Source organism: Neltuma alba, unplaced genomic scaffold (assembly GCF_004799145.2).
Source record: "Neltuma alba isolate B1F8T4 unplaced genomic scaffold, ASM479914v2 tig00012286_pilon, whole genome shotgun sequence".
In the NCBI taxonomy this organism is placed as follows: Eukaryota; Viridiplantae; Streptophyta; class Magnoliopsida; order Fabales; family Fabaceae; genus Neltuma; species Neltuma alba.
The window spans coordinates 28,300-49,040 of NW_021636807.1; the positions used below are offsets into that span (position 1 = coordinate 28,300).

The following is a 20,741-nucleotide window of genomic DNA, read 5'->3' on the forward strand; positions in this document are numbered from 1 at the left end:
GTCTTTCCTAAAATATTATTACTAATCAAGTGCATTGGCTAGAATTACCATTATTAGGAGAACTATCCTGAAAAAATGCATAAATATGAGAGACAAAGTAGATTGAGATCTTATATTTAGAACCAAAATAAAAATTAAATGAGGTCTTATATTAAGAACTGGAGGTAATATTAATTTTGATTTTTTAAAAATGATTATAATTTTCTGTATTTCTTAAGCTTGCAATAATTTGGAGCCAATTTTCAACCGTGAAAGGGACAAGGTCTCGCCTTTTTCTTTCCTCAATCTTATGTCTTCTTCTCTTTGGACAATTTTGAATATTCCTTGCCCCTAAAGAGGACAAACCCATTTCCCAACAAACAGAAAATAGAGCTTCAAGTTCACGGAAAAGTCAATCTTCATCTGTCAATGCAGAAAGGCAAATGTTGAAATCTTTTATTCTTGATGATACATACAAAGAAAGAGAAAATGCAAACATGTTTAGAGTTAAAGCATTGAAAAATGAAATTGCACATTACAGCCTTCAAAAGGAAAAGATTATAAAAACTTAAAACAGATACAAAACGCAGACCATATACAACAAAATGGAATCCTACAACTGCACAATTTCACGTGTTTGAAATAGCTTCGGAGGTACTTGCAAGGTTTCCAAGCTTCCTTCCAACATCTCCACTATTTTACTCATTGCTGGTCTCATTGAAGGGTCAGTTTGTATGCACCATAAGCTCACCATTGTCATTTTTCTCACCATTTCTTTATCGTTATCATTCTTAATGCACCCCATTTCTAGTTCTTGATTCAGTTCAAGCCACTTATAAATCCATTGCGGAACACATATTTCACTGGAACGGTCAACTTCAGCATCCATGTTCCTTCTTCCTCCAACCATTTCTAGAACCACCATTCCATAACTAAAGATGAAAAGACCTCTTCTTAATATATAATTATAAAACCATTTTTAAAATGATAACCATGGTAGAAAAAGAATTAAGTTAGAGTGTTAAAATACTACCATGGTTATAAAGAGTTTGACTTATTTCGAAAACGTCCCAAGTAGCTCAGGATGCATAAAACACCCATGGGTTTAACAATGTAGAACAAAACCTCAAGGCACAGTAACCGCCCACAAGCCCAACATAATATTCATCCCACAAAGACTTAGGGCACAAGAAACACAGGGTGCTCAACCCAGCCCATAAGTCATACATCGCACACAGCAGAGTCTTATGGCCTGCAGCCATTTTAACACTATTCCATCAAATACAGTCATCCAAACAAAAGAAAGTATACGTCAACACAGTCGTGGGCCCTAAGATGGCAATATACATAACATTACATGCCTAAACCAAAAGAGGACTACTAGGCTATGCTCGCCTATGCCTCTGGTTGCTTCCCTTCGCGCCGAGCCAAACTAGATGGCTCTCCTGAAAAGTATTGATGAACAGCGGGGTGAGACGTAAAGTCCCAGTAACCAAGTATTAATTTATGACATATACAAGTAGGATGGCAAGTTGGTGAAGTAGTGCTTAAATATAGTTTAAGAAATAAATGGTACTTTAATAGATATAATCACATAAAAAGAGTATATCTCTCCATCCACAACACAATTCATATAAAAGTACATATATGCAACAACACAATGAAATATGCCCTCCCATCACCTTGCTCCTCCTTATGACTCCTTGACAAGGACCCGGGCTTTCTGTGCTGAGTAACCCGGCCAAAGGTCACCCCACTCACATCAAGCAACGGGCCCCCTCCTGTACCTACACCGCCCAAGAATGGACTATGGTGCAAGAGGTGTCTACCCAAGAGTTCATTCTCAATTCCGGGCCAAGGAAAAGGAAGAACTACAGGGGTCTAACAATAAGGCCAAACACTGGGATCCGTAGTGTAGGCATGCCGCGCGGGCTTCAAGAACAATTATCCTCCACATAACAAAATCCCATCCTCCACATATGAACCCCATGCATAGTCACAATATAAATCAAAATATCACAATCTTCAAAGTAAGATGATATAATTTCAAACAAAGTATAACACATTTTCATTTCATTTAATAACATAATATTAGTATATTAAATTCAGTACTACACGAAAACACAATTTCCAATAAAACACAACTCAAACATAATTAGATCAACATACTTCCCACTTCACCAAAATTTGTCATATAATAAATATATATTTTATTCACAGGCATACTTTTACAAATTAACTAAGAAAATAAAAACATAATAAACACCTTACAATCCAAAGCGTGTATATAAAATAAATTAACCCCGGTTACCTCTACTCCAAGCTTAACCTCACAGCTTGAGAAATAAGAGCGCAAATTACAAACTCCGAAGTACAAGATAATCTACAAATAATATAGATACAATTTAATATACATACAAATAATTAACTTAAATTACATAGAATTTATTATTAATAATATCTATACTTATATTTACTATCCAAAAATTCTTACTTCAAATAACAATTTTTCTCTACCCAAATAACTCATTTAAATTATAAATATTTATAAAATATTGTTTTTATCTAATATTGTAAGAATCTCAATTTATAACTTAAGTTTCCAGTTTCAAAATTTTTCTAATAATATAGTCTTAACCTATTTTACATTTTAAACCGATTAAAATATCAATAATATATTAAGTAACCCAAATAAGTTATTTAACTTAAATTTAATCGGTAAAAACATTCTATATATCTTGAATAATACATTTTTCAACTAAAATCTTAGTTTAAAATTCTCAAAACAATCAATAAACAACTATAAACCGATTAAAATTTCAATAATATATCAAACAACCCAAATAAATTATTTAACTTAATTTTAATCGGTATAAATATGATATATATCATAAGTGACAGATTTTTCAACAAAATAAATTTGATTTTAAATACCATAGGTAATAAATGACAAATCTAAACCGATTAAAATTTCTTAATAATAAATCTTTAAATTTCTACGGTCAAATATTTTCAAAACTCAATACTTACTCTATACCCAAATCACAAAATTTTCTCTAAACATTATAATGATACTACTAATATAAAGCTCTAAATATATAGGAAATATTCATAAGGAAAAATTTAATAGAAAGAAGTGTTTAATGTACCTATATGATCCCCAAATGCTAGCACGTCCTTGCAAAATCTTCACTCACTCTCTTGTTCTTTGTTTTTCTTCCTGCGTCTCTCACCCTCTCTTTCTCTATTCTACGTAACACTCCCTCCTCTATTTATCATTCTCATTTCAACCCGTCCACCCCAAGTTTTTCTGCCTTCATTTATTATCCTTCCCATTTTTTTCCTCCCCTCTTTAATTACCCGATCGAAATTCTTCTTCGCCTTCAATTCACCCTACTTTTCCACCGACTTTGGTGGAAAAGTTGGGGTGTATTGTTTTTTTTTTTTTAAAATTAATAAAATATATATAATATTTTTTTTTGTTTTTTTGTTTTTTTTTTTTTGGAATGTTACAGCTCTCCCCACCTAAATAGAATTTTGCCCCAAAATTCGCGACACATATAAAAAATATAACACCACAATTCAACATTGAAAAACAGATAATATCACCACATACATACTATTATCACATAAGATAGTACACAATCAGCACATCAACACATACTTAAAAAAACAGATTTGGATAATCACGCCGCATCGCTCCTCAGTTTCCCAAGTGGCATCACCAGGAGACATGCCTTTCCAGAAAACCTTAAGTAATCGGATTGTTTTATTCCGGAGTTGCTTATCCTTGACATCTAGAATGCGTTCAGGCTCAGCTCGAAAGGTGAGATTCTCCTGTAACTCGATCTCCTCAGGCTCGATCACATGAGATGGATCTGGATGATACTTCTTGAGTTGTGACACATGAAAGACATTGTGCACATTAGAGAGATGCGGTGGTAAAGCAATTCGATAAGCAACCGGCCCAATTCGCTCCAAAATCTCGTAAGGTCCAAGATATCGAGGAGTCAGTTTCTTGGCCTTGATGGATCTACCAATGCCAGTCACTGGTGAAACTTTCAAAAATACATGGTCACCCACTTCAAATTCCAAAGGCCTCCGTCGTCTATCTGCATAACTCTTCTGGCGACTCTGAGCGGTCATCAACCTCTGTTTGATTAATTCAATTTTCTTTGTAGTTGCATCCACAAAGTCAGGCCCAACAATGGTTCTTTCACTCAATTCAGTCCAACACAGTGGTGATCGACACTTTCTTCCATACAATGCTTCGTAAGGTGCCATCTGGATGCTTGTATGATAACTATTGTTGTAGGCAAATTCTGCTAATGGAAGATGGCGATCCCAGCTACCTGGAAGTTCAATTGCACAAGCTCTCAACATGTCCTCAGAGTTTGGATGGTCCTCTCAGTTTGACCATCAGTTTGGGGATGATATGCCGTACTGAACTTCAACTTTGTGCCAAAAGCTCCTTGCATCGCCTTCCAAAAGTTCGAGGTGAACCTTGGATCTCGGTCTGATATGATATCTTTTGGTATCCCATGCAATCTCACAATCTCATCTACATACAATTGAGCAAGTTTTTCCATAGAATAAGTAGACTTGATTGGGAGAAAGTGGGCTGACTTTGTTAGTCTATCTACAATGACCCAGATTGCATCATAACCAGCTGGAGTTCTAGGCAAACTCGTGATAAAGTCCATTGAAATGCTATCCCATTTCCACTTAGGGATTTCCAAGGTTTGGATTAAACCCGATGGCTTTTGGTGTTCAATTTTGACTTTCTGACAAGTCAAGCATTTGAGTACAAAATTAGTCACATCACGCTTCATCCCTGGCCACCAATACTCTTGCTTCAAATCATGGTACATTTTGGTTATTCCAGGGTGAATGGTGTACTTAGTTCTATGTGCCTCCTCAAGAATTATCTTTTTCATTTCTTCATTATCTGGAACACAAATTCTTCTCTTGTACCTTAAGATTCCTTCATCTCCAATGTCATAATCCGATACTGCACCATTTTCTACTTCTTCTCTTGTCCTCATTAATTCCTCATCCTCCATTTGGGCTATCTTCAACTCTTTAAAGAAGTCATAGTCCCCAAGTACTGCATTTAGAGTAACAGTCGTCTCTGTCATCTTACCCATAATTGGTATTTCAGTTAACTCCTCCAGCAAGTGATGCTCTGTTACACTCATGTAGAAGACATGCGCGGTTTTTCTACTTAATGCATCAGCCACCACATTAGCCTTCCCTGGATGGTACTTCAACTCAAAATCATAATCTGCTAAGAATTCCATCCATCTTCGCTGACGATTATTTAATTCTTTCTGGTCTACCAGGTACTTTAAACTTTTATGGTCACTGAAAATCTCAAATTGCGCTCCATAAAGATAGTGTCTCCAAATCTTTAAGGCAAACACAATTGCTGCTAGTTCCAAGTCATGGGTGGGGTAATTCTCTTCGTGAGGTCTTAATTGTCTCGATGCATAAGCTACTACCTTATTATCTTGCATTAATACACAGCCCAAACCTTTCAAAGATGCATCTGTGTACACTGTATACGGTCTTGATGGTTCAGGTATGGTGAGGACAGGTGCCGTGGTCAACTTTCTTTTCAGCTCTTGAAATGCAGCTTCACACTTTTCAGTCCATACAAAGGGTTTGTCCTTCTTTGTCAAGTTAGTTAATGGCATAGCTATCTGAGAAAAGCCTTTAATGAAACGACGGTAATACCCGGCTAACCCCACAAAGCTCCTTACTTCAGTCACAGACTTGGGAGTCTCCCATTTCAACACTGCCTCTACTTTACTCGGATCCACGGCCACACCTTTGGCAGATACCACATGACCTAAAAACTTTACCTCCTTTAACCAAAACTCACATTTGCTCAGTTTGGCATACAACTTGTTCTCTCTTAATATTTGTAATACAATGCGAAGGTGTTTACGATGCTCCTCTTCACTCTTGGAGTATATGAGGATATCATCAATGAAGACTACAACAAATTGATCCAAGTAAGGCCTGAAGATTCTATTCATATAGTCCATAAACACTGCTGGAGCGTTTGTTAATCCAAAAGGCATCACCAGAAACTCGTAGTGACCATAACGAGTTCGAAAAGCGGTCTTGGGAATGTCTTCAGACCTGACCCTTAACTGATGATAGCCGGATCTCAAATCAATTTTGGAGAACACAGAAGAACCGACAAGCTGGTCAAGCAAGTCATCAATTCTCGGAAGGGGATATTTGTTCTTAATTGTGACCTTATTCAATTGACGATAATCTATGCACAACCTCAAACTGCCATCTTTCTTTTTCACAAACAACACGGGTGAACCCCATGGAGAAACACTCGGTCTAATAAAACCTTTTTCCAACAGATCCTCAATCTGTTTCTTTAATTCTGCTAACTCAGAGGGTGACATTCTATACGGGGCCTTAGAGATAGGTTCGGTTCCTGGAGCTAATCAATGGAAAACTCCACCTCCCGTACTGGAGGTAACCCAGATATTTCTTCAGGGAACACATCGGGAAACTCACTTACTACTTCAATTTGGTCTATATTCCCCTCTTTTTCAGCTTGTATAGAGAAAAAGACAACAAAAGCCTGGCACCCCTTCTTAACACATTGCACTACTTGAGCTGCTGACAACAAAATAGGAACATCTGATACGTCTACGGATGTTGAGATTGAGTGCAACATAACAGACTTCTTCTTACAATCTAAGGTAGCTCTATTAGCTGACAACCAATCCATACCCACAATAATATCTATGCCTCGAAGGGGCAAACAAATCAAGTCAATGGTCGTTTCCCAACCCTTAAATACAAAGGTCAAACCTTTGCAAACTTTAACAGTTCTCACGGTTGCTCCCGCCGGAGTAGTCACACACAGAACATAAGACAAATCATCCATACACAGTCTTAATCTTTCAACACAATCAAATGACACAAAAGAGTGGGTTGCCCCTGAGTCAAACATAGCACACAAGGGATGATTTTGTAAGAGTACGTTACCTCGAATCAAGTTGGGTGAAGCACCCGCCTCTTCAGAAGTCATGGCGAACACACGCCCTGGTACAGATGACCTAGGGGTCTGGTTGTTTCTCTTAGCCTTGTTGCAATACTTAGCTAAGTGTCCCGGCTCTCCACAATTAAAGCAAATCCAGCACTCTCCGAAGTGTTGCCTCCCACATCTAGGACAAGCGAGATGGTTAGTCACACTAGGAGTAGATGCTACAGAGCCACGCTGGGAAATTTGACTCCCTCCTCCTTGACTTCTCTGGGTCTGAGCGCCGTGGAAACGGTTCCTCTGCTGAGAGTTTCCTTGATAGGATTGTTTTCTGTTGCCAAAACTACTAGCACCTGATTGGCTAGTTTTCTTCCCCACTCCACCAGTGGGTCCCGTATAGCCACTAAATCGTCCTCCAGATCCTGAGGCACCGGTTTGGCGGCTAAAGCGCCCAAGGTTGTCTCTTCTACGATACTCATCAGCTTCTCTCATCCTCCGTGCAACTTGACGGATATGAGTACACATCTTTTCAAAGGTAGTGACCTCTACTGTGGCCAATTGTTGCTTAATCTCTGGTCTGGCTTTCTCCATTAACTGAACAGCCATCCACCAAGTGTTTCGATAACGATCTAGGTATGCCACATACTTGGATAGATCTATGAATTGGCCAATAAATTGATCCTCATGCATGTTTCCCTGTTGCAGGGCATAGAACTCCGCTTCCTTCTGTTGTCTGACCTCCATTGGAAAGAAGTAATCAAAGAACAAATCCTTGAATTGATTCCAAACCATCCTTCTATCATCCATGGGTCTCACACTATCCCACCATTGCTTTGCCCTTCCTTCTAACAAACCTTGGCAACCTGCACCTTTTGCTGGGAACTACAATTCACCGTACTAAACAGGGTCTCCAATCGGTCTATCCAAGCCTCTGCTTCTACAGAATTCAGACTACCCTTAAAAGTTGGAGGGTTGAAGCGGCCTATATACTTCCAGACTGTTGTTATAGGAATGTCTGGTAACACCTCAGCAACCTCTTCTTCATTTACTGTTTCCTGCTCATTTGACTGTCCCCCATTATGTCCAATACTATCACCATCATGATGACCTTCCATCTCTGGAGAGATTTCAGCTTCCTTGTTCCTTCGGTTATCTTCCATTTTTCTAACCCGCTCGTCAAGGGAAAGAATTACAGCTTGTAATTGTCTTAAGATCTCATCATTAGTCTGATTAGCTTGACTATTGCCATTAGGTGGCTGGCGACTTCCCTCACCAGCATCAACAGTACGCCTGGTACTTACCATCTCTCCCCACCTAAGGGTAGAACCCCACAAAAGAAAGTAAACACTTAAGAAAGGAGAAAAGAGGAGAAATTGAAGGGAAGCATAAGTGTAATGATTGTATATTGCCATAGATACTATATGAAATGCACCAGGGATCACACAAAACCTTGAAACTGATACCAAGTTGAAAAGACCTCTTCTTAATATATAATTATAAAACCATTTTTAAAATGATAACCATGGTAGAAAAAGAATTGAGTTAGAGTGTTAAAATACTACCATGGTTATAAAGAGTTTGACTTATTTCGAAAACGTCCCAAGTAGCTCAGGATGCATAAAACACCCATGGGTTTAACAATGTAGAACAAAACCTCAAGGCACAGTAACCGCCCACAAGCCCAACATAATATTCATCCCACAAAGACTTAGGGCACAAGAAACACAGGGTGCTCAACCCAGCCCATAAGTCATACATCGCACACAGCAGAGTCTTATGGCCTGCAGCCATTTTAACAGTATTCCATCAAATACAGTCATCCAAACAAAAGAAAGTATATGTCAACACAGTCGTGGGCCCTAAGATGGCAATATACATAACATTACATGCCTAAACCAAAAGAGGACTACTAGGCTATGCTCGCCTATGCCTCTGGTTGCTTCCCTTCGCGCCGAGCCAAACTAGATGGCTCTCCTGAAAAGTATTGATGAACAGTGGGGTGAGACGTAAAGTCCCAGTAACCAAGTATTAATTTATGACATATACAAGTAGGATGGCAAGTTGGTGAAGTAGTGCTTAAATATAGTTTAAGAAATAAATGGTACTTTAATAGATATAATCACATAAAAAGAGTATATCTCTCCATCCACAACACAATTCATATAAAAGTACATATATGCAACAACACAATGAAATATGCCCTCCCATCACCTTGCTCCTCCTTATGACTCCTTGACAAGGACCCGGGCTTTCTGTGCTGAGTAACCCGGCCAAAGGTCACCCCACTCACATCAAGCAACGGGCCCCCTCCTGTACCTACACCGCCCAAGAATGGACTATGGTGCAAGAGGTGTCTACCCAAGAGTTCATTCTCAATTCCGGGCCAAGGAAAAGGAAGAACTACAGGGGTCTAACAATAAGGCCAAACACTGGGATCCGTAGTGTAGGCATGCCGCGCGGGCTTCAAGAACAATTATCCTCCACATAACAAAATCCCATCCTCCACATATGAACCCCATGCATAGTCACAATATAAATCAAAATATCACAATCTTCAAAGTAAGATGATATAATTTCAAACAAAGTATAACACATTTTCATTTCATTTAATAACATAATATTAGTATATTAAATTCAGTACTACACGAAAACACAATTTCCAATAAAACACAACTCAAACATAATTAGATCAACATACTTCCCACTTCACCAAAATTTGTCATATAATAAAATATATATTTTATTCACAGGCATACTTTTACAAATTAACTAAGAAAATAAAAACATAATAAACACCTTACAATCCAAAGCGTGTATATAAAATAAATTAACCCCGGTTACCTCTACTCCAAGCTTAACCTCACAGCTTGAGAAATAAGAGCGCAAATTACAAACTCCGAAGTACAAGATAATCTACAAATAATATAGATACAATTTAATATACATACAAATAATTAACTTAAATTACATAGAATTTATTATTAATAATATCTATACTTATATTTACTATCCAAAAATTCTTACTTCAAATAACAATTTTTCTCTACCCAAATAACTCATTTAAATTATAAATATTTATAAAATATTGTTTTTATCTAATATTGTAAGAATCTCAATTTATAACTTAAGTTTCCAGTTTCAAAATTTTTCTAATAATATAGTCTTAACCTATTTTACATTTTAAACCGATTAAAATATCAATAATATATTAAGTAACCCAAATAAGTTATTTAACTTAAATTTAATCGGTAAAAACATTCTATATATCTTGAATAATACATTTTTCAACTAAAATCTTAGTTTAAAATTCTCAAAACAATCAATAAACAACTATAAACCGATTAAAATTTCAATAATATATCAAACAACCCAAATAAATTATTTAACTTAATTTTAATCGGTATAAATATGATATATATCATAAGTGACAGATTTTTCAACAAAATAAATTTGATTTTAAATACCATAGGTAATAAATGACAAATCTAAACCGATTAAAATTTCTTAATAATAAATCTTTAAATTCCTACGGTCAAATATTTCGAAACTCAATACTTACTCTATACCCAAATCACAAAATTTTCTCTAAACATTATAATGATACTACTAATATAAAGCTCTAAATATATAGGAAATATTCATAAGGAAAAATTTAATAGAAAGAAGTGTTTAATGTACCTATATGATCCCCAAATGCTAGCACGTCCTTGCAGAAATCTTCACTCACTCTCTTGTTCTTTGTTTTTCTTCCTGCGTCTCTCACCCTCTCTTTCTCTATTCTACGTAACACTCCCTCCTCTATTTATCATTCTCATTTCAACCGTCCACTCCAAGTTTTTCTGCCTTCATTTATTATCCTTCGCCATTTTTTCCTCCTCCCTCTTTAATTACCCGATCGAAATTCTTCTTCGCCTTCAATTCACCCTACTATTCCACCGACTTTGGTGGAAAAGTTGGGGTGTATTGTTTTTTTTTTAAATTAATAAAATATTATTATTTAATAATAATAAAATATTATATAATATTTTTTTTTGTTTTTTTTTTGTTTTGGAATGTTACAAAAGACATATGATTTGTGAGATACATCGCCATAGTTTCTTGAAAATACTGCTGGAGCAATGTATCCTACAGTACCCCTTGCTTCCAAAATGGATACAATCTAATCTTTTATTGGCAGTACTTTAGCAAGTCCAAAATCTAAAATTTTTGGGCAAAACTCCTTATCGAGTAGGATGTTGTGAGGTTTTATGTCAAGATGCAAGATTTTGCACTACAAAAAAACAAGAGATTAGTGACATAATTTAGTGACGGAATTTTATCACATTACTAATCTATCATTAATCTCTCACAAATTTGTTAGTAAAATTAGTAACGGAATTTAGTGACGGAAAATTTTCGTCGCTAAATTAGTGACGGAATTCTATTCCATCACTAAATTAGCAACAAATTAGTGACAGAGTTCTATTCCGTCACTAAATTCTATCACAAATCTGTCGTTGATTCTATTTTAAATGATTAGTGACTGAAATTAGTGACAGAAAAATTTTGTCACTAACTTCTATAACAAAACATTTTGTGAGGGAAAGAGAAGAGTTAGTGACGTGGTAGCCATTGATGACATGGTGGCTCACAATGATGAACATATGGCGATGATGTGGACAAGGGATGACATGGCGGCATGGGAGAGAGAGGAGAATATGAGGTGGCAGCCAGTGATAAGGTGGCAGTCACAGACGTGACACATGACGACAATTAATGGTTGCCATGTGGTATTTTAAATTTATAAAATAAAAAAAATCTAGTAATGGATTGGTGACGGAAATTTTGGTCACAAATTTGTGACAGAATTTATCATCACAAATCTGTCACTATTTTGTGACAGAATTTTCGTGGGATATCCGTCACTAGTCTATCAGTAATCTGTCTCTAATTAACAACAGAATTTTGAATTCCGTCACTAATTATTTTGTGATGGTGGAATTAGTGACCGAATAAATTCCGTTGCTAATTTCGTCACTAATCCGTCGCTAATTTTGATTAGTGGTGAAAATTCAATCACTAAATTCTATCGCTAATTTGATGCATTTTTGTAGTGTTGGTCTTGTTACAGCCTCTATGTAAGTACTTTAATCCTCTAGCAACACCAACTGTGATTTTATATAGAGTTTGACAGCCTAATTGGTGTTCAGCCATGTTGCAATTAAACTTCTCATATATGAATTCCTGAGAGATCCATTAGACATAAACTCATAAACTAGAGCTCTTTTGGAACTTGGAAACAAAAGCCTCAAAGGCCAACAATATTAACATGAGATGTCCTGCTGATACTTGCAACTTCATTAATGAATTCCTCATTGGTACATTTCAACTGACTCAGCACTTTCACCGCAACAAGACGCCCATCTGGTAGCTTCCCTTTTTATACAGTTCCATATCCTCCTTTGCCTAATTTGGTTTTGAAACAGTGTGATTTTCTTTATCTTAGAGTAACTGTACTGTCTACAAGAGATTGGTCCATGTTGCTCCAGAGAGGCTTCAGTTATTTGAGGGGTTGCATGTCTCTTCCTCCAAAAGAGATTGGATGAAGCAAGAGCAAGAAGTTTTCTTCTAAAGCAAAAGGCGAGGAACAATAGCACAGCAAGTCCCGCAGAAGAAGCCACTACAATAATTAAAAAGAGAAAATTTAATTTTACCTGTTGTCCCAATGCGCACGGTTTTTCCAGTTTTCTCTGTGAGGAACGAACAAATTAAATAGAATAAGTTAAACCAGAACCAATAAGTAGAAAGCATACTTTGTGTGCTATTTCCTGCTTGACAAAAGAACGGTCTTAAGTTGGTGAAGAAAAAAAAAATACCATCTCCATTTCTTAATGTAAGAGTAAATTTGACATAATTTGGTTCTTAATATAGTATTTCAATCCACACTGTCTCTCATATTTACTTATTTTTTCTAAAGTAACAGTTGCACACATTAAAGGTTTCATTAAATGGTAGTTCTAGCTAATACACAGGATTAGCGACGGTATTTTAAGAAAGATAACACATATTTATCACAAATAATTAATTTAACTAATTTTCTTAATTTACTCAAATTAATGACTTAGCTTTTGTATTAATGACTGGAGGTAATGACTTCTTTGGTTTATTGTTTCTTTTTTTTTTTTCTTTTTCTGGTTACGGATATCATTTAAGGTATTATCGGGTACTAAATGTGGATGCCTCTTAAAATGCTAAGAAAATATAAATTATTTCAACTTTCAAGTAGCTATTATTATGAGTTTTAGAAATTCAAACCCGGAATACATATACGCTAAAGATGGGAAAAAAGAAGTCTTGAGCTGGAAAATAACAGCGCACTATCAAGGGACCCCTAAGGTTTTCTAAGTAATATCTATGTTCTTGGCCACAATGTTTGTGAGCAGTTGTTTTCAAAAATTGAAATGCAAAAAAACTGTTTCAAGCTGAGTTACAAGAATCATGCAGTCCCACGTACCTCTGTCACAATAGAAGTTTCTACAGCTGTCAAGTCGACATTGGCCGCCTATGTGGTTGTAACACTTATCACAAGCATCAGATAATTGCACTTCAATAACCATTTGACCAGTTAAGAATGATAAAGGATCTTTGGTATGATTTTGGTGTTTATTTGGAAGCAGAACAATAGAGCAAGCTGAGAAGGATCTTTGGTAATGATCAAGAGGCTGCTTGGTCAAGTGGTAATGATAGAAATTATAGTTATGGCAGGTATGATTATAAACACTGGCAGGAGGGCTAATGTTGAGTCTGTGACCACATCTAAACAAGGTCATGCTATGTTTGATATGAAAAGAAACCAAAGGAGAGGCATGAGGAAGAATGATATTCTTGTTGAAAATTTCACAAAGTCTTGGATTTCAACCACTTTTGCAGATCTATATCAGTAACAGTAATAGAATTATCCTGCAGAATGATGCTTGTAAGCTTGAATGGCCTTCCATTCTTCTCCAGTTGAATCGTCTTGTTCGAAGATGGATCATCACAATCGTGTCTCATCATTAAGCCACAATCCTGTCTATCTGGCTTTGTGAAAGGGAAGCGGATCTTCCCAAGTTCTCCACAATCAAATGATTGAGGACACTTGTCATGGTTTCCATTTCCATGTCCAGCCAGAAATAGAAGCACCAGTTCAGAATACAAGAGGAAGCGAGACGTGTAAATTGGAATCATCCCAATTTGGTTTGCTTTTTCTTCACATTATAGCACTTTCTTGGACTGGTCCACCTGCAACAAGAAGCACGATAATAGAGGAAATTAAAGAGAATATAAGAATACAGGATATACTGATACATAAAGTAGAAATGTTACTAAAAGATGCGTGCAAAGAAACAATAAAGTGCTTTTGCTTATATAGCTGAGTTTAAGATTGTTTTGTTGACTTGGAAAAGGATTTCAAATACTAAGGAAACATGCAGGAAGGAGCCAGATGGTGGAATTCTAACTCCATCGTTAGATCCACAGTCAACAGTGACTTGTAAAAAACTTTCGAGGATGAAGCTGAAGAATTTTAAGCTTGGAGTCAATGTCTGTTTGTGCCGTTTACAGAAATTAAGAATACTTTCATATTTATTTATCACTTTTAATTTTGAATGAAGTTTATCTTCTGATGAATCAAATATGTAGTTGAGAATCCTCCAACTTTTATACGAAGTTAATGTTGAGTTATACCTAGTCCATCCCAATATAAATGGGGATATTATGTGAATAACAAAATATGTGAGTCCAGAAAAGAAGTATTACCTATATGATTTATATGATTTAATATTCAAATCCTAATAACTACATATATGTTCGAGGGAGTCAGTTTTGGAGTCTTGAAAAACTTCTCTCTCAGAAGGCCACTTCTCTCTTCCAACTGGTGTTATTTATTGTATAACAATGTAGTGTTTGTCTTATGATTGTGCATTGCGTGGGCATATTGGATTATATTCCTCCATATTGGAATTATTCAATCCCTGTCTCTAAAGCAACTCAAACAAATTGAAGAAAACCATACCATTAAACAAACCTCTGTTTTTCAGAATTAACTTCCCATTATTTAGTTGGGAAGATTGAACTCCCTTATCTTGATTCATTCACTGCGGTATGTAAACATTTTCAAATTGAAAGCTTTTAACATTTCAAACTCGTCCATTTGATTGTTATTGAGAGTAACGATAGGCCACCTTACAAATTTAACAAAGGAAAAAATTAATCATTTATATATGTAGTTTTGAGTTGGTCCGTCTCTGAATTTTAATCTGCTTAACTTAATCCCTGAAGTTTCAATCATTTAATAAAACTGCTCCCCACACCTTCCAAAAAACATCTTAACTATGTTGTAACAAGTCATGGAATGTAGAAACTAACGATTAAATAGGGAAAATTGAGATATTGAGTTGCGTTAGGTTGAACTTAAAGAACTATATGCTCTAAATGCCATCTGGATTAGTTTAATTGATTAGAGGTTTTTCTACCTGTTTCTCTCGAAAAGGAAATTATACACACTCTCGTCCATATGAGACGAGCAAAAGCTGTCTAGATTATTTCTTTTTGACTTGCTAAATTCTGAGAAGATGCTTTCTAAACATCAGATTATCTCATCAAAAAATTACCCATTGCCGCTCTTCACCTCCTTAAGCTTTCCAGAACAAAAATATTTGATTTTGCATGATATTAGAGTGCTCCAAACATAATGACGATAATTCAAGGACATGAAAAACCCAAGAGCTACTTGAATTCCCATCATTCCTAAGTCTGCGAAATGCGCTCGACCATTCATATTTGTGAAATTACCACAAAACTACCATATATAATCACGTTATGTTCTTGTTGAAAACATTGACGAGAATATCTGACAATTGCTCAGATGCAAAACTTGTTAAACTCGAAGAAAATACCTCAGCTTAGTTCTTGGTTTAGGTCACCCATTAGTAGTTAATAATGTGATGCCAAATTGTCAAAAACATCCATGAACTAATTTTTAGACAACAGAACAGCACAAATACAAGAGACTTCATGTTTGTTTCGTTCTGAATTAAATCATAATACTATCTTCAAATTACGGTTTCACAACATATCATGATATCCTGAGATTAGTTTGCAAGTCGCTAAGCTATAAAAGCCACGGGCATAGAATCAAAAGTGGGATCCAGCCGAAGAATTTCCTATATGTATTAAGAGACAACCGGCTCTTCAATATGATCAACACTTACATGCCTAGAATTATTTCTACAGCATACAGCAACATTCAATGATAAAATTCCGCGGTTCTGTAAAAGTGAGAAAACAAGTTAAAATATTTCATAGCATTGTGCTCAAGTCTTAACGAAGATATTTTGGAAGTTCATATGTATCTTAAAATCAAACATAGATTCAAGTTCCTCAAAATTGGTGTCATTCATTCTGTTTGTTTGTCTCTGTTCCTGTAAATAAGAATGTAGAAATGATAAAAAGAAAGTGTATATCCAAAAAAGAAATGATGCAAGGTAGAAATATTGCCATAAGATGAACGCAAGAAAACACTGAAAATCTTTGGTTATTATAGCCGAGTCTAAGACTATTGTATGGATTTGGAAATGGACTGCAAAGATTGAGGAAACAAGTTGCCATAGCAAAACATTTTTAAATAGAAAGCTTCGGTGAACTGCTGAACTTTTACATTTTCATACTTAAGACATCTCTGTTTGTTTGTTTCTCTTCTTAGCAGGCAACATTGATAGAATTTTTACAGTAAAGAGAGAGGTTAACATAACACAAGTCTAAAAGCATTGCCACGTTCTTGATGTCAGTATATGAGAGCTTCTACAGGCAAGCAGAGATCTAATTTGCAATTGATAACTTCAGAAAATAACAAGCATGCATGGAAAAGTTACCAAGCAATGATGTAAATTAACAGTTACCATTTTCTTGCTGTCTCAGTGCATTAGCAGGGTCTTATTAGACAATAACAAGCACAAACAGAAACATAAACATATGGGTCTTGGAGTATCATGCCTTAATGAAACTGCCCCATAGGACAAAACCATGGAATCAGTGGGTTGATGAAGAGAAAGAGCATGTTGATCTTGAAGGAGATGATAAGTAAGGCTTAGGTGGGACCTGCAAGGTCCCAACTCTGCCCTCAAGCATCTCCACCACTTTATTCATCACTGGACGATTTGAAGGGTTAGTTTGTATGCACCATGAGCTTGTTATAAACATCTGTCTTATCCTCTCTTGGTCAGTTTCATTTCTAATGCTCCTCAGTGCAAGGTCTTCATTGAATTCTAAACGCTTGTAAATCCAATGAGGAAAATATATTTCACTAGTATTGTTAACATTGACATTAACATTCCTTCTTCCTCCAATCATTTCTAAAACCATCATCCCAAAACTATAAACATCTGATTTGTGAGAGACGACACCAAAATTTCTAGAAATTACCTCAGGAGCAATATATCTGATAGTTCCTCTGGCACCCCACATGGATACAGCACTTTCATTTCTAGGACATATTTTTGCTAATCCAAAATCAGAGATCTTCGGGCAAAAGTTCTCATCCAATAAAATGTTGTGAGGTTTTATGTCAAAATGCAATATTCGAGCATTACATCCTCTGTGCAAATACTCTAGTCCTCGTGCAACACCCACTGCAATTTGATGCAATATTTCACAGCTCAATTGGAGGTTACCATTAAGGAGGTTGGCTTCATTTTCAAAGATGAACTTCTCTAATGATCCATTAGCCATAAACTCATAAACAAGTGCCTTCTTTGGTCCTTCAAAACAAAGTCCCAGAAGAGTGACAATGTTAACATGGGAAGTCTTGCTTATACTTGCTACCTCATTGAGGAATTCCTCCCCATTACTTTTTGTTTCATTCAAAACCTTCACAGCAACTAGACACTCATCATGTAACTTCCCTTTGAACACACTTCCATAGCCTCCTTGCCCTAATTTTTCTTGGAAACAATTGGTCATTTTCTTTATCTCTGAGTAGGTATATCTGTTTGTGGCAAGTGATTTGTGGCTTTTTAGAAAGGCCTCAAAATCTTGATGAGCTTGAGATTTGTTGTTCCAGAATATAGTGATTTTGTCAGAAAACATAGCCCTCTTAAAGAAGTAGACTATGGGAACAAAAACTCCCATTATTGCAACTGCAGAAACTGTGATCAATAGGAGGTGAGATTATCCTAAATTTTGTAGCCGTTAATGACTAACATAAATACTGCTTAACTATCACATTGTTTCCGTAAGGATTCTTTCTTCTTTCAACTATGTTTATCATATATAAAAAGCTTACAGATTAACATCTCTCTCACTCTCTTCATGTTAAATTCTAATTTCATGATCAGTTTTAGTATATTTTCGGTCATCCATCATCGTGAGAACAGTTATGAGACCTCGGGGCTGATGTTTTCAGTTGATGCGATAATAATAATAAATTAATGTTAATCAAGTACAATGTATCACCTGTAGCGGCTATAACCACTGACCTCCGTGATTCCTTGCCAACTGAAAAAGGAAATTATAGTTAACACTGGACACACGCGGAGAATACTTACAGACTTGAAATTTAGGATCCTAAAAGCTAGGGCCAAGGAGAAAAGGAATAAGCTAGGAATCAGGATGAACCCAATTAAAATCTTAACGTTGGTTATAATTTATATTTAATTGTGCACCGAAAGATCCAAACTTCGACCCCTTAATGACGATGTTTTGTTCATTTTCTTTTTCGATAAACTACTTGTCAAGGTTAAAAGGAAAAGACAAAGAAAGAAAAAGGAGAGATCTCAATTTTATATATAAAGGGAAAATATACTTGCAGGTCCTTATAGTTTGATCAGATTTTGAATTAGGTCCTTATAATTTAATTTTGTTTTTATTGAATCCTTGTAGTTAATTTTGTTAAATTTATAAGTCCTTCCGTCACTAATGTTGCAAACATCATTAACTCACAATGGCAGAGGTTGATCTGGTAGTGTGCTTCTCTCCCCTCTCCCAAGTTTATGTCTCTCTCTCTATCACCTATCTCTCTCATTTGTTAAAGCTAACCATGATGAGCTCGATTACATGTAGAAGGAGTGAAGAAGGACTGCTTCTTTGACTGATCCTACTCTTCATCAACATGGGCACGCTGCTTCTATGCTGTTATAAGTTCAATTACACCAAAACGAAGTATAGTGAGGATTGATGTTCAGTATTGTACCCATCGCAATTTTTTCGGTGAACTCTTATGGCCACTTTCATTAGCACTGCCATTGTGGGTTAGCAGTGTTTGCAACATTAGTGATGGAAGGACTTGTGAATTTAACAAAATTAACTATAAAAATTTAATAAAAAAAATATAAGGACCTAATTCAAAATCTGATGAAACTATAAATATATTTTTCCATATATAAATCACTTTTAAATACATCATCGAAATAAAAAAAATATTTTATTTAAAAAACTTAAAATTGAGTAAGCTTTTAATTTTTGTCTTTAACTAATGTTTTTATTTAAAAAACTTAAAACTGAGTAAGAGTTTTTAATTTTTGTCTTTAATTAGTTTTATCAACGTGGAAAAAATAAAAGCATTCTCTCCCACTTTTTTTTTTTTTAGGTTTTCTCTTCTTTTTCAATAAAAGGCATCTTTAGAAAACAGGTACTATTAAGGGAGTGTTTGGGGAATATCAGAAGTGTTTCTGAAAAATACTTTTATGCAAATCAAGATAATACCATAAAAATATTTTTAAAATCATGATTTTGATTCCATCTAAATATTCCCTAAATATCACAAAAGATTAATCACTTTGTATCCTTACAGAGAGCAAACCTCCAGAAGAACATCTGGCAAGCTGATCGCTATTGCGGCAAAAGCACCTGAAGCCGTTAGCATCGAAGTCGAAGCCGCACCTCCCTCCACTGCTCTGGCATGCGTCGCACCCTCTCACCGTCCAATTCCTTTGCTTTAACAAGAATCCTCTTCTCAAAGCCTCTCTTATCCCTCCTTCCACATTCTCCACCACCATCCTCATCGTCGACCCATCTCTGCAATTATCCTTCGCATACTTCAACTTCTTCTCCTCGTCATTCACCGCCATACCCAACACCCACCTCGTTCTGTTCCCTTCAAAGCAACCCAATACGTTTGCTTTCATCTCCTCCGCCAGCGACGGTAAGTCACAACCGAAGAACAGCAGCACCTCCTTCTGGTTCGGAGCCAAAGTAAACCTTATGCTGGTGGTGAGGTTGGTGGAGGGGGAGAAACAGTTCGTGGAATTGGAGAGTTGGAAGCTAGGGTTGGAGAAAATTTCATCGACGATGTAAAAAGTATTGGAGAGATTGAGCACTGGGAAGCCATTGGAAGCACAGACAAGGCCGAAATGAGGCAATCCACAGGAGGGATCTTGTTTACCTTTGATATGAAAGGGGAAGGTTATGTTTTGCCCATTTCCGCAGGTTTTGGGCTCGCAAGCTTGGAACCTTGGGTTCAAAGAACCCACAACATTTCCGAACAAGAACAGAAGGTTCAGAATGAACAAGATGGAAACACGGGGTGACATTTCTCTGTCAGATGATACTTCTTTTCCTTCGAACTTCAATGGCTACTTAGCTTGGTGGAAGATTTATCTGTGTTTCTGTGCTTAGTGAAGGACCGTTAGTTACCACCAGAAGATTAAGCGGGGACTAAGAATAGTGGAGGACTTCATTGCAGTGAATGTTGACTTTAAAATGAAAAGCGAAGACTGGTCAAACGTGTTAGGAG

At 36.2% G+C, this 20,741-nt stretch overlaps 2 protein-coding genes and 1 pseudogene across 2 annotated transcripts; all 3 read right to left on the reverse strand.

Moving 5' to 3' along the window:
* Positions 1-592: 592 nt before the first annotated feature.
* Positions 593-13,590, reverse strand: LOC114725878 (LEAF RUST 10 DISEASE-RESISTANCE LOCUS RECEPTOR-LIKE PROTEIN KINASE-like 2.1; annotated as a pseudogene).
* A 606-nt stretch (positions 13,591-14,196) lies between these two features.
* Positions 14,197-18,058, reverse strand: LOC114725879 (rust resistance kinase Lr10-like). The gene is made up of 3 exons (XM_028912449.1): positions 17,076-18,058; positions 16,511-16,573; positions 14,197-14,254 (listed from the first exon to the last, which is right to left on the reverse strand). Exons 1-3 carry the CDS (start codon positions 17,969-17,971, stop codon positions 14,197-14,199), a joined length of 1,017 nt encoding a protein of 338 aa, XP_028768282.1. The 5' UTR covers positions 17,972-18,058.
* A 1,718-nt stretch (positions 18,059-19,776) lies between these two features.
* On the reverse strand, positions 19,777-20,538 carry LOC114725880 (LEAF RUST 10 DISEASE-RESISTANCE LOCUS RECEPTOR-LIKE PROTEIN KINASE-like 1.2). The gene has a single exon (XM_028912450.1). It carries the CDS (start codon positions 20,536-20,538, stop codon positions 19,777-19,779), a length of 762 nt encoding a protein of 253 aa, XP_028768283.1.
* Positions 20,539-20,741: the final 203 nt, after the last annotated feature.

Excerpts from the sequence above, each read along its gene's own strand:
- LOC114725880 (XM_028912450.1), bottom strand. The coding sequence starts at position 20,538 with ATGTCACCCCGTGTTTCCATCTTGTTCATTCTGAACCTTCTGTTCTTG.
- LOC114725879 (XM_028912449.1), bottom strand. The coding sequence starts at position 17,971 with ATGACCAATTGTTTCCAAGAAAAATTAGGGCAAGGAGGCTATGGAAGT. Across the intron at positions 16,574-17,075 it reads TACTTATCATCTCCTTCAAG|AATAGTCTTAGACTCGGCTA; the intron begins ATCAACATGCTC and ends CCAAATCCATAC. Across the intron at positions 14,255-16,510 it reads TTTCTTGCGTTCATCTTATG|GTGGACCAGTCCAAGAAAGT; the intron begins GCAATATTTCTA and ends TTCTTGTTGCAG.